The sequence below is a fragment of the Sporothrix brasiliensis genome (genome assembly GCF_000820605.1).
Source record: "Sporothrix brasiliensis 5110 chromosome Unknown Cont19, whole genome shotgun sequence".
NCBI classification, from domain to species: Eukaryota; Fungi; Ascomycota; class Sordariomycetes; order Ophiostomatales; family Ophiostomataceae; genus Sporothrix; species Sporothrix brasiliensis.
In genome coordinates, this window is record NW_024467138.1 from 1,593,407 (window position 1) to 1,607,739 (window position 14,333).

The 14,333-nt window shown below is 53.1% G+C and overlaps 2 protein-coding genes across 2 annotated transcripts; both read left to right on the plus strand.

Annotated features, from left to right (window-relative positions):
• Window positions 1-3,529: 3,529 nt before the first annotated feature.
• SPBR_00101 (uncharacterized protein) lies at window positions 3,530-7,033 on the plus strand (the record flags this gene model as incomplete). Its single annotated transcript, XM_040758421.1, has 1 exon — window positions 3,530-7,033. One exon carries the CDS (start codon window positions 3,530-3,532, stop codon window positions 7,031-7,033), a length of 3,504 nt encoding a protein of 1,167 aa, XP_040618247.1.
• A 2,873-nt stretch (window positions 7,034-9,906) lies between these two features.
• SPBR_00407 (Major Facilitator Superfamily protein) lies at window positions 9,907-11,748 on the plus strand (the record flags this gene model as incomplete). Its single annotated transcript, XM_040758726.1, has 1 exon — window positions 9,907-11,748. The coding sequence occupies one exon, from the start codon at window positions 9,907-9,909 to the stop codon at window positions 11,746-11,748; it is 1,842 nt and encodes a 613-aa protein (XP_040618248.1).
• Window positions 11,749-14,333: the final 2,585 nt, after the last annotated feature.

A 14,333-nucleotide genomic window follows, 5' to 3' on the forward strand; every position in this document is an offset into this window, starting at 1 on the left:
CGTAATCACCCGTATTTATGAACTTGCATGACGAAAATGCACTGCCTATTTCATGTGTATTGTATTTACTCCGTCCTGCCACGAAAGTTGAGATGCAATAAGATCGAGCCATTTCCACCGAATAAAAAACCCTCTCACTCTTCTCCTTTTCTTCGGTAAAACGAAGGAACTGTTCAAGCCAGCATTCTCTGGCCAGCTTAATGCGCGAAACATGGCCGCATTGAGGACGGCATAACTGTTTGTTAGTATCAGATTCTTTACCTAAGAGGTATTGGAGGTCTCTAGTTCAGACTATCGTGGGCCACGGCACTGACGATAGAGGATGGACAGCTTCATCGCACTTTTTATGACTACACCATATGATTCGTTATTTCCGTCTTTTGCCCCCGATGCTCCAACTGAGCACAAAGTTGTGGAAATCAGGCACACTATGAAGATATCAAAGTCAATTGTAAACCTATTCTAACATTGCCTCACGTCAAATGACACCTTCCTTCAATACAATGATGTCGTGAGCACCTTCCCGTATTGCATCCACTTCCTTCTCTTTTCTCTACGTGCATTCTTTCCCTATGTTCATTCTCATTGTGTCTCCTTCCCATTTCAACAGCTAAGTGGGGTCTTGAATGATGCCCCTGGTTGCTTCAGGAAAGTGCCAGTTGCAGAGTGTCGTTTGCTGCCTCGCTCCTTCTCTGTTAGATATGGTAAACCCCTTTCTTTTATCTTATCGCCCTGAATTTTCTCACTTCCCATGGTGTTCGTGTTTGTATTGCCGTTCTCCGTCTGTCGACAACATCGCCATTCGTCCGTCTTCTCGCCCCTTGCACCATCCGCTGCTCCCCTAACACGATAGCCAAACGGAGATATTCCCAACAAGGGATAACCAACGCCTTAACGCTTGGCGGCGGACGACCGTTCTCCCGGCGGCAACGGCAATGAAAACAAAGGTACGAACTACATGCACAGACATAGCCAACAGGTATGGTTTAGACACAATATTACAGACCTCATGCCACCAGTCTGACTGACAAGCATACTTTGGTACTCTTGTTGGCAGCTTGTCAATGCCAAGAAAGCTGATAGATCAACAAAGACATTGTCGACCTCGAATTTCTGTCACGGAGATATTTATTCGAAGGGAGACCTCGACTGCCACGACCAGCTGGAAGATCTGCTGGAACTGAAAGGGGTGAGGTGAGCGGGTGACTGGTATAAGCTGGCTCGGCTACGCCGCTGACCGCCGCGTATGATTACCGGCGTTATCAGAAGGAAGCAAAAAGAAAACATCGACACCAAGACGTGCAAAAACAGAAGCCACAAAATGAAAAGAAAGCAATTGACGACCGGCATTGGCCCGTGAGACATGCCTGATGAGGATGGTCCATTGCGGTGATGAACCACCAACTCTTCTCGCTTTTTGCTGCCCTTTGCCCATGGCATAGTCTGTTATCTGCCCAATGAGCGAGGCTGTCCCCAGCTTGTCGATAATGTGATTTGGGCTGCAGTTCGATTACAGCTTTGAATTGGAAAACAGCGACAGGGGCCTCACATTGGCCAGATCCGCCCATCTCAACGTCCTTATCGCAAACCACCCCCATAGCCTGCCCTTGTTGACCACGCTAGACAGGGGTCGTTTCCGTTTTGGCATCCACCGTCATGGGCACTAACACGGAATCCCAAGGCATCAAGCTCGAGTCCGGTTTGGTAGCTTGATGTGGGAACCTCTGATATGCACCTCACGCCCCACGAGTCTCTCTTATCACGTTGCGAAACATACCATGTACCTTCCTGTAAGTCAACCGCGACATCCCGGCAACACAGGCCAGACTTTCACATCTTGTCAGTCGTTTTTAGTTCTTTTCACAACCCCTGCGTCTGGAGTCTGGAGTCCGGAGATGTTGCGGTTTTTGCTCGTCGTCATTTTGCTTGACTCTCTTGAAATTTGTTTTTGTTTCGGGCGTTGCGGCTTCTAACGTCACGCGTGCCTCGATCCGCCTCTTTTTGCACTTACTTTCACGAGAATCACAAGTACTAACATAAACTGGTCCCTTCAGAGGCAGATCACGAAAACTTGCCTCATTATTGTCCACTTTTTATGTTTGAGACACGTAAGATATCTCTGATTTCACAACACGACATTACGGAGACACAACAATGACAACAGACTTACAGTCTTATGGCTGATATGCTTGCAGCTCGCTCGTGATCCTGAAAGATCAATCAGATACATATATCTTTCCTTTTCCCTTTCTCGAGGCTCAAGTTGTCGAGACACGGACGAGTGACGCGCTATCCAAGTCAACTACCGGTGACCTCAACTGAACTCGGTATCCGCAGCCGGCCGCAGACTCTTTCTAGACTTTAGGGGTATCGATACTCTTGCAGTAGCCCACTGTAAGGGGACGCAACCAAGCCAACGGAACACAACCCTGTCGACGCGAGTTCCCTGCGAAACACCTTGTGCGTTTCTGGAAAACCTCTGTGTTCCGTGAAGTAGTGGACAACCGACTTTCGTTCCTATTCCTCGAGCTCAGGTGTTGAATTTCACCACCTATTGGAGACTGTCCGACCACAAAACTTTGGATTGTGTACGCTGCATCTTTTCAGTACAACGGTTTTTGTGCTTGTGGTGCATCGAGAGGTAAGATTTCATTCTCCCAAACCAAGGCAACTCTCGTGCTTTTTCATCTCCCTAAAACATTGCTTGTCCATAACGTTGCTTTCTTTTTCCCTCCTTTCATTTTCTTGTCACAACACGCCCACACAAAACAGATTATACGCCCCTTGTCATGGACGACAGAGCTATTATTGGCCCCTGCCTACACTACCTGATCCATGCTGGACCCAAACAAACGAGTTTGCACTTTTCACCCCCCCAGATGAGACGAGAAGAAGACAAAAGCCTCCGTTTATTTACACAGTCTATGTATTTTGCGTCTCCACACACACTTGGACCCTACAAATGTACCCCCCACCATCTCCCTTTTCTCCTTGGGTCACTTGGCTGTGTTTGAGCACACCAATTTACGTGCAGGTCTTGCAACACCGTATGGTCTCTGAGGCTGATCTCGTCTTGAACCATACAAGCTTCTGTCATCGTTAAGGTCCCTAACGGTCGTTCTCGAAACTAGCAGTTTCCTTTTATTGTCCTAATTCCGCAACTCGCTTGTCGATCTCTCTTCACTTTCATACAGTCTGTACCACATTGCTCATGTCTGGCCTGACACTCGCTCACGAGCACCAGCACAGAATCTTCATTTGATACTGATACCGTGTTTAAAGACACAGAAGAGCATCCTTCTCAAAAATTCGCTTCCAACGCGGTTCTTCTTCGACAACACAAACACCACATAGCTGAGAAAGCCGCCCACCGGGTTTGCAGCATAACTCGGCCACCATGTCGGGTAGAAGCGCATATGTGCGCAAAAAGATCACGGAGACGAAGGCCAATGAAAAAAATACCATAGGCCGAGGCCGTGCACGGTCAACAACAAGTTCTGAAGATACGGCTACATTAAGTGACTACAACATGCCCATGCGGCAGAATACGGGAATCGGAACAACAAATGGGCGTTTTCTCAAATTCTCAGAGCCGATCCGTGCAAGCGAGCCGGTGGACTTCAGCCACATAGGTTACGGCCAACCTAGTACGGGCAGTCAGAACGGCAGCAGCGGGGACGACCGGAGAGACGGTGGGCAAGGACCACCGCTGCCGCGGCCACTGGACGATTTCGCCTATGCTCGCGCCCGGCGACCCAACATTCGAACGGAAGACGTTTCGGGCATCGAAAAGTCCGGTTTGCGCTCGGCCGTGGACAAAAAGAGCGACGACGTGCGCCGTGGACTTGTCAAGGCGTTTACTTTCGGCAAAAAGAACAAGAGCAATGACGAGAAAAATGGCAACCAATTCCGACCACCGTCAGCGGCCACCGTTCGGCCGCCCATGGGTAGCAGTGTCAACGAGAGCGACCTTGACCTGGCCATCGACGCCCACGACATGGGTCCTCGCGAAATGGGTCATCGGGATATGGGTCCTCGTGAGATGGGTAACAACGTCGGCAGCCTACATCAACAGATACAGCAACAACATCAACAAATGATGATGATGCAGGAGCGACACCGCCACCAGCAGCTACCACAGTCTCCAGTCGACAGTCAACCAGGAGGATGGGAAGGAGGGAGCCACCTATCACCTCCCCCGTCTAGTAAACTGCCTCCGCTTCCGCCAGCGTCTAACTCGGTTCCGATCAAGCGCTGGATAGGTTCTGGGCGGCCCGTCCAACGTTGGAACAAGCTGCGCAAAGACCCCGAGCTCTGGGACCCCAATGGTGATGTGCTTGTCTTCTTTGGTTACAAGGGCCAGCAACCGCGCCCTAACCCATCTTTCCGCCTGTCATCACACATCATTGAGGCGACCGAGTCCCGATTTCTCATCACACTTCTACGGGAAGGCTCGACAGAGGAAGACATCCAGCTGCCTCCATCACCTATTGGCGCGCCTCCCATGCTGCAACGGCACATGGCCAGTGGGGGAGGATCTGGAGGGCATCTCGGACCACATAGCCACGGACGCGGTCACGGCCAAGGCGGGTACGGCATGGGCCAGCCGACCCCACCAATATCTGAAGATGCTAGCTTGGTTGATGTTGACGGGCAAATTAGTTACGAGATGTACTTTCCGACACCACCCAACATGAACAAGGTCGACCAGCTACGGCACCACATCACAACGAGGAATATTTTTGCGCTCTTGTACCACGCTTCGCTTGTCGGCTTGTCGCTGTACCAGGCGCTTGCGGATCTCCACGCACGGCTAGAAGCGTACATGCCCCCAGAAATGGACAATGTTGGCACAATCATCAACTATCTTGGAGCGCGCGGCATCGACGACATTCGGAATGACCCGGAGAGCGCCATCTCACTTCTGGCTTGGTCCGAGAGCCCAGACGTGCGATGGGAAGAGGGCTGGCGTGAGAGCTTCCTACACAGCACGGGCATGTACGCAAGCCTCGAGAGCTGTGTCGACTTCAAGAACGTCACTCCGATTACGCGGGCACTCTTGGAGCGAGCCTGCCTGGAGACGCAGCTGCGGGTTCAAGCAGCGGAAGAGCGTCTAGCCGAGTTCCAGTTCGCTGATATGTGGCCACCTGCGCTAGCGATGACGGCCAGCTCCAGCGGCCCCGTCCAACCGAGCCCAGCAAAGGCTGCGGGCGACCGATTGCAAAAGTTCTTGCTGCAACATTACACACGGACGTACGGCCGCTGGCCACCGCTACCGCCATCCCCCACCGTAGCATCGCTGGGCGTCCCCGTGGATGCCGAAGACGATATTTGGCTTACACGAACAATAGCTCACGCCCTCCAAAAGGACTTTGCAGCATTGTACGACTACCTCGTGGATCGCGACATCGTTTGGGACGGCTCCGAAGCGCGGTCGGGTCGCAAGTGGATGCTTGTGTCGCAAAGCGGCAATAAGGCCTTCGAAGCCGACACATTGGATTTGCCGATGACCGACATGCTTGTTGAGTTCGACAACAAGCTGCGCTTCCCGCACATCCCACATCCGTTCCCGCTCGTGCCTGACTCCATCCCACCGAGTGCTCCGTCTTCAGGAAAAGAAAAAGGCAAAAAGGGCGATGCCACATCGACAGGGACGGGCAATCGGGCTGGCTCCGTCGAGCGGCGCGTGCAGCTCGCCTACACAGTGGCCACAAACATGTTGATTCTGGGCTCGGACTTTAATCAGTCGGACCTGATCGACGCCTTTTCCAAATTTGAAAAGATTGACCGCGTGGGTGAGGTAGACCCATTGACGGCCCGCCGCGGCCGCTGGGTGCTCATCTACGGCATTCTGCAGACACTTGCCTCTGTGTCAGTCGACGCGCTCAACATGCGCTACCGTGATGGCGTGTCATACCATTTGTCGCCGCGGCTCAAGGGCGCCAAGATGCCACCGTGGCGGACAACAGGTGGTGGTGGACTCGTCGGTTCGAGCGACGAAGCGGCACATGAACTATCGCACTGCTGGATCGTGCCACGTACGTGGAACACGGGCCACCAAGATAACCACGGTGGCCACAGCTCGGCTCATCAGAGCGGCAATGACGAGAGTTCGGCCGCCTCCTCAAGTGCATCGGGCAATAACAGTCCTGTTCGGCGGAACAGCATCATATTTGGCAGTAGCAACAGCAACGCTGGTGGTGGTTTCAACTTCCCGCGACCGCCTCCGGCGGACACACTCACGGTCCGCAGCGGCTCATCCGCGGGCTTTCACACTCCGCATGGCGGCCGGTCGGTGCGGTCCAGTACTTCACTTGGTCCGTCGAGCAATGCTGGTGGTGATGGTCTCGGCAGCGACTTGGCGCCTCCCTTTGGCGCTTTTGGCACCTACACGCAGTCGTCCCATGGCGGCGCGGCGACTGTTGTGTCGAGTACGAGCGCCATGTCCGATCTCTCCAGCAATACGCGACCGCGTAAGGGCAACGGACCCTCGTCCAAGATGGCCACAAGCCGCAGTGGCGTCAATGCAGGCGGCAGCGGCGGCGTCTATGGCGGCGCTAACCCCAACGTCAACATGAGCCTCAACATGGGCATGGGCATTGGTATCCCGACGGTCGAGGAGGCGGGGTGGCCTATGACCATAAGCAGTGGTGAGGCTACAGCGAGCAGTGGCAGTGGACGGCGCAACGCTCATGGCGGACCCCCTGTGCTGCCTGGTCTGAAGGGTATCCCCCACATGGCATCGTCTGGCAATGGTGGATTTATGCTGATGGACGAGTCTCAAGACGAGTCACACAGCAACTATACGACAGAAGGAAGCGGTAGCGAGCGGCGGCGGCGGCGACGACAAGACAAAGGTGGCCGCGAGGGACGAGATGGGCGCGACAGACGTGAAGGCTGGGGAGGAAGCAGCACACGCAGCAAGACCCGCACGCAGAGGCCACTCATGAACCAGGGCGACGAAGTTGGCAGCGTGGCGCCCGTGATCCGAGACTTTGATGCTCTGGATGTAATTGATGACCACGAGCCGTAGGTACGACGTCGATGATGTAGGCGATTGAAGTGAGGACATGGGATTTTTGACGCACTTTGGAAAGCTCTCTGATTTAGATCCCTTGGGAACAACTTTTACAGATTTTTGGTTTACACCTTTTGGATATATCTTATTTTCACCTGCTACATTTTGGATATTACTGATTTCTAAGAATGTGTGCCGTCACCAATTTCCTACTAACAGTCTCCTTAGCCAAAGTCAAATGCAAGAAGACCATCTCGAGCACAAGCCGAGCCGACCGCAGGAAGCACCGCATTGTGGCACGACATACAAACTCGAATGGAGATCGCAAAATCCTTTTAAAGTTAGTACAATTGGAATGATAATAGTTTCGTCAAGTATACTTTTAAATGTTCTACCTGAAATTAAACTAAAATTATTATTAATGACATATAAATTAAGTAATCCTATAACACAAGAACAAATGGATTTTATATTAGATTACCGGGTTAATTCTAGAAGCGCTCGGGATTATGGACTTATAGGTAGAGATATTCTGCAGATTCTTAGAGAAAGTGCTCTAGATGTAAATCGTGCTATGTGAAGAATTTATCATAAAAGTGTAAATGATCTACCTAGTTCGAGCCTTTGCATGCCCCCTGCTCTCACTACAGGCACGTCTTGTTGTTTCCTTGTTGGTCCCCAATCTGTTTCAGCTTCCCATCGCTTTTTCTTTCTCTGCCACGTCTTGGCAAGAAGAAGGCTGCTTTTGAGGTCCTCAAGCAAATGGCGAGGTCTTGCGGTGTCTTTCCCAAAGTAGAATTCGGCCGCCGGTTATCGCTCCCAACAGAGCCACCGCGAGTGTCAGCGGCATTTCTGGGCTCCCATGCTGTTTATTGTTCCTGGTTCTGACCTTTGATTTGCACAGCCCCCGATTCTCGACTATTCGCCTAGATTTTGCCAGACATGTTTGCCGTCTCGTGCATTGACTTTTGAGGACAAGCGAGGCCAACGACGAGTCATCGAGACACTCTCCATTCTCGTGTGGCCCAAGACCCATTCCCGATTTGAGTGAGAGGCCACGAATTTCACGAAATACTCCAACTGCCGCGCTCTTCCCACAGCTCAGTTGCCTCAAATTGTCTTCTGCACCTCTTTGCCGATCCACGGTCAGTCGGCCTTTCCAAATTCCCGACAGCCAGGTTTAGTACGACATACTCCGCATTCCTTGTGGGTGGTTCCCAAACTTGGACTACACTGTCATACCCTGTCGCATGCTTTCTTTGTGCCGCTGTGCCACACTGTCACCGATACTGGGTACTGCTGGGATCCTCCACTAATCGGCCACGATGGCTGGGTGTCATTCTCAAGACTTTCGGCTAGTTCCTTTCGCTCTTTTCGCCCTTTTCGCTCTTCCGTGTCTTGGCTGATACAGCCATGCACACCTTGCACAATGTTATTTTACATTTTCGGTGTTCATCGTCCGTTGTTCAGCGTCCGCTGTTCGGCCGTGTTCTGCTGGACAGAATTCAACCGAAATTAGGCGCTCCTGTAGTCTCCTGCTGGAGCAACTCGCGTGGGTCTGGCGCGCCCCTACTGCTCATGCTCATGAATCACGCTGCGGCGTCTGAACACTGACGCTACATTAACACTCAGTCACACACAGACGACTTTCACAACCCAAACTCGAAAGCAGCAAAGATAGGCGGCGACCGTCGTCCGTACTCCTCTGCCGCCGTAGGATTAGTGGTGAGCAAAAGACGGTGATAAACCAGAGCCGTCTCCTCATCTCGCATATCTCCTATTTCCCCACTCGGTATCCACCCGGATGCCCAGTTGCCGATGTGAATGACTCGTGGTTTTGGGGTCAACTTAGGGTGCTGATGGTTGAGTTGTGCACGAGTGGATACGAATTGTGCAGGACCTGGTCAACGGGTGGACCCTTTTTGTGCACAATTCATAACCCAGACTAACAGAGAACAGTGCACACGAAACGAACGAGGCCAAGCGACGTCTGGGCAAACAACCCCGAACTAATACGATTCGAAGAAGATGAAATCAAAACCGCGTCAAAAAGACACTTTACCCCAACGGCTGCTGTCTGTCTTCAGAAGTCAGCGGGACACCGGAGAGGCGGTTATGGCGGGACAACCTGCCATCATGCCCCTGTTTTCACTCTCTCATGTCTCTCGGGTGACGTTTTCGCTGGATTCATGTCCATTTCTCCTGTGAAATTTTACTGACTCGTCTCATGGCCGTGATGTTTGGGCATTTGTATCGCGGCGGGGACGATGTACCTGGGTGATCCGTTGCCTGGCGATTTGTTCCATTTTGTTTTCTTTTTCTTTTCCGTCTTTCCCCTTCTGTCTTCCTATCCGTTTGTTTCCCCTTTCGTGCTCTTATTTATCTCCTCCGCCTGCTTTGCACACTGGCCACCGTTCACATCTCGTCATTTCGGTAAGTTTCTCTCCGATGAAAATACTCCCTCTGTACGAAATACACATCCAGAAACACCCAGCTCGGACTTATTCCCCAGTCCTTTTTTTCTTGGTCCCTGGCACCTTCTGTCATCCCCCCCACCCCAGACTCTTCACTCAATCCGGCCGACAGTACTCGTGGTTTTGAACGTACTTATTCGCGGTGGTCCCCTTTAGTTCTCCGTGTCCCTTTCCGTCTACTTGACCTCTGTTTTGCCCTTTCAATTGCTTATTTTGGACCTGCCCTGGTTTTACCTTTCTTTGTTGTTCCTTTGACGCCGGACTTTTGGACCTTTGGACATTGGACATTTGTTTTTGATCTCGAGTAACCAGGTACTGGAACCGTTCGTGTACGTTATTAGCCTGCATAGCCTGTTTATGGCTTATATTATTGCGTGTTTACCATGTCGATTGCTAACAGCCACAGCCTTACCCATGGCTGAAGCAAGAGGTGCCGCCTCGCTGGCGAGTGACGACACAGCAGCGGCGCCACACACATTAGCACAAGCAGAGACTGCGTCGTCGAAATCGAGCAGCGCACTCGACAAAGAGACGGAAGCCGAAAAGGAGACTAGCCAAGATGACGAAAGAGACGAGGACAAACGCCGTGCACAAGAAATACGCGACCAGGAACTCGAGCAGCAGGCCGTCGACGAAGGCCACGACGCCGACATCCCCTCGAGCATAGGCTATGTCCTGGACGAGCGTGGCGAGGCGAAGCGCCGCAAGTCGATTGCCGACCGGAGCCGCCCGACGACAGCCAAGGGCGCATCCAAAGAGACGGCAACAGCTGTTGCTGACGCGGACGTGGAAAAGGGCTTGGCCGGTGACGCAAAGCCAGACGGCGACGCAAGCGGACAAGACGAAGAACAAGAACACGACCCGAACGTGGTCTGGTGGGACGGCCCCGACGACCCTCAGAATCCCTTCAACTGGCCCACCTGGCACAAGGCGCTCAACTGCACGCTCATCAGCGCGCTCACATTCGTCACGCCGCTCGCGTCGTCCATCTTTGCGCCGGGCGTGCCGGCCCTCATGGCCGAGTTCCACAGCGACAGCAACGAGCTGGCCGCCTTTGTCGTGTCCGTGTACGTGCTGGGCTTTGCCTTTGGCCCGCTGCTGATTGCGCCGCTGTCGGAGATTTACGGGCGCAACATTGTCTACCACGTCTGCAACGTGTGCTTCATTGCCTTTGTGGTCGGCTGCGCGCTGGCGCCGTCGCTCAACACCCTGATTGCATTCCGCTTTCTTTCCGGCGTCTTTGGCTCGTGCCCGCTCACCAACGGCGGCGGCTCCATTGCCGACATGGTCTCCCAAGAGCACCGCGGCGCCGCCATGGCCAGCTTCGCCGTCGGCCCGCTGCTGGGCCCCATCATCGGCCCCGTGGCCGGCGGGTTCCTGGCGAGTGCCAAGGGCTGGCGCTGGGTGTTTTGGCTGCTTGTCATACTCTCGGGCTTTCTGTCGGTCGTCTTCTTCTTCTCCATGCGCGAGACGTACGCGCCGCTGCTGCTCGAGCGCAAGGCCCGCCGTCTGCGCAAGGAGACGGGCAACCCGCTGCTGCGCAGCAAGCTCGATGCCGGGCTCACGTCGGCAGACTACTTTCAGCGCGGCATCTTCCGCCCGCTCAAGATGCTGGCCTTTTCGCCGATTGTGCTCATCTTTGCGCTGTACATGGCCGTCGTCTATGGGTACCTGTACCTCATGTTTACGTCCGTCACCGAAGTCTTCCAGTCCACCTACGGCTTCGGCACCAACACGGTCGGTCTCGTGTATCTGGGCCTCGGCGTGGGCTCCATGGCCGGCATGGTCTTTTTCAGCGCCATGTCCGACCGCTATACGCGGCGCATGGCCGCCAAGGAGGGCCAGGGCATGAAGCCCGAGTACCGCCTGCAGATGCTGCCCCTGGCGGCCGTTCTGCTGCCCATCGGTTTCTTCATTTACGGCTGGACCGCCGAGTACCACAAGCACTGGATCGCGCCCATTCTGGGCATGGTCGTCATTGGCTTTGCCAACCTGGTCATCTTTATGAGCCTGCAGCTGTACCTGGTGGACGCCTTCACCATCTACGCCGCCTCCGCCCTCGCCGCCAACACGGTTGTGCGCTCCATCGCCGGTGCCGTGTTGCCGCTGGCCGGCCTGCAAATGTACGCCAAACTGGGCCTGGGATGGGGCAACAGTCTGCTGGGGTTCATTGCCCTGGCTCTGGTGCCGGCGCCGTTCTTCATCAACAAGTACGGCGAGTACCTGCGCAAGCGCTTTGAGATTAAGGACTTGTAGTGGGCGGGGGGCCAGCCCATTCCTGTATTGCCATTCCTGCATTGCCTAGTTTCTCTTTGTCCGATTCCATCGTCGTCATGTTCTGTCTTTGATTGCATTGTTTGCGCATATACACCAGATAGACAGCATGGGACATAAAAAGCATGCATATTGTTTCATCGGCCTTTCGCCAGCTTTTCGTCAGATCCGCGTCGTCTCCTCCAGTGGCAGGCGCCCATATGTCTTATGCCTTGCGCCCCGACCGTCGATCTCTGGACTGAACAAATTCCGGTAAAATAAAATCAAGGGCTGAGTGATGGGCACCAGCAAATGGGCGATCGTAGCTGATGTGCGACTGGCCTATGCTCTCCAGAGTCGACGGAGAACGAGAAACCATGAGATCCGGGTCGACAAGTAAAGATGTAAAGATGCTGCACTGAAACATCTGGCAGGATCATCATCAGTGGAGTCCAACCGAAGAGCAACAAATGAGCAAGGTGTTTCTGCCACGTTCAGTGGATGTCTGTTTTGTTTGCACATCAATGTAAACAAGACGCGAAACTTTTGCCAACTCACAATCCCATGATCTGCTTTCTCTTTTATGGTGACGACGGTCACTTTTTTATCGTAGTTGAAAGATGGCCACCACGAAAGATAACACGTATTTATAGGATAAAAAGGACAAGACGGCACATGATGCAAGATGGGAGACTCTGAGGAAGAAAGGTAGCATAAGAAAAGACGAAATAAGCATTGCAAATATGGGCAGTCGTCATTTCGTCATTTCTCCAGAAACGTTGCTTCTTTTTGCGCCATTGTTATGCGCTTTTCGTCTTGTCCCGCGACCTTGTTCGCTCCTTTGATCTCGACAACACAACGGACTGCCGTTGACCGCCGTCTCAGTCTGTGTCTCGGATCGTGTTTGATCGGTGCCGTGGATGGCTCTTTTGGTTGTTGATCGACACGTGCCACTCGATTTGTGGCTTGGCGGGGTTTAGGGCGTGGCTGAATTCAGCAGGACTCGCCCAAGCTCACTTATACGGGTGCAGCCGCCGCTACGGTAGTCCGCCCGCGCGACGGGCCCTGTCGCCACTTGCGGCAGGCACTGTTGATGACCACCTACCAACTTTCGAAAGCCAGATTTGCTCCCTGACTTAAGCTTGTTTTGTTTTTAACCAGATTTTAAACCAGAATTCGACTGATTTTTGTATCCGCTGGCTGCTCCCTCCGCCGTCTTCCGCCAAGTCAATCGTTCTGGACCGAGAGGGGGAAAACCTTCCTAATTGTATTCACCCCCATTCAAGACAGCCAAAATGGCAGGCTTAGAAATGTCACATGTTCATAAAGCGACGCCGTATTGTACTCGCTTTCCCCATACTAGCACAAAAGCACTACGTGTCGTGTACGATTGCCACCTTACCATCGTTCTAGAAGGCCAGCATGGACTCATTGGCTCTGCTCCAAGCAACTTCTGCAGCTGCAACATTAGACGGCGTCTGCGATTTCCGTAGGCGAGGACGGGCCTCTTGCCGATTTATCAAAACACATCTTGACTCGGCCACTCTTGCACACTTTCCCCGTATTCTGCAACCTCACCTCTTCGGCTCAACCTTCTCTTGTTTCTCCGGCCCCTGTCATTGTGTCTGCATTGGCCACTTCAAGCACGTCGTCTCCCCCCTCCCCTGCTTGGCGTTCCTGAAACTGACATTAAAAGACAGCAGAGCACGTAATCATCTGACCAAAAGGTGCATGGGTGCCTCTCCAGCAGCCATTTACGTTTTAGCCAAGAAATGTAGTCATTAGTGTTGTGAGCTCCGTCTTTTTCATACTTTTTGTTCTTTAAACTCTTTGTCGGGCATGCTCTGCAGGTTATTTTATTTGCTATGTGTGCCTCGGTCTATGACTACAACATCGCAGCCACTGTACTGTCCTCGCCTACATATTCCAAAATCACGTCACAGTAAGCCGTCCGACACGGCAGGACACGCCTCCCCGTTTTCTGATGAGCCGTAATTGCACTCTGCACTCTGCATTCGGCTGTCTCAGTGGTCCAGATCGCGCAGCCTTGATGTCTGCGCTTTCCGGGTTGTTGGTACAGGCAGTCTGGGCCGTGTTTTAGCCTCACACCCCCTGGGCTGGGCCGCGCTCAGAGAGCCTCATTGTGCCTCTTTGGGTCGCACTGAACCGAATCGGGATGGCAAAGACGCAACATGCATTTCTGCCCCCCTTTGCCATGCTCTTCCGCCGGTCTTCCGATGTCAAAAAATCCAAAACCCAAAACCATCCCCTCCTTGACACACGCCCCGTTTTCTCTTTCTTTTTCATCCCAAGCGAAGCCCGCCAGCGATATCCCTGACGCTAGTCCAGGCTGCTGGCATTCGTCAAAAACAACACAAAAAACAGTCCAAAGTCAATCGTATGATCGTCATCCCACGGGGCTGTCGGTAATTCGGCTGTACTTGCGAAAACGGCCCCTGTCTTTCATTGTCGTGACCCATCCTGTCGTTTCCCTTTTGGGTTTCTCTTTGCCGCCAGCGTCAACTGCCTCGTCCACCATGGCGTTCGTGAGAAAACCAGTACTGTATATAAAGGTCATTTACCCGGCC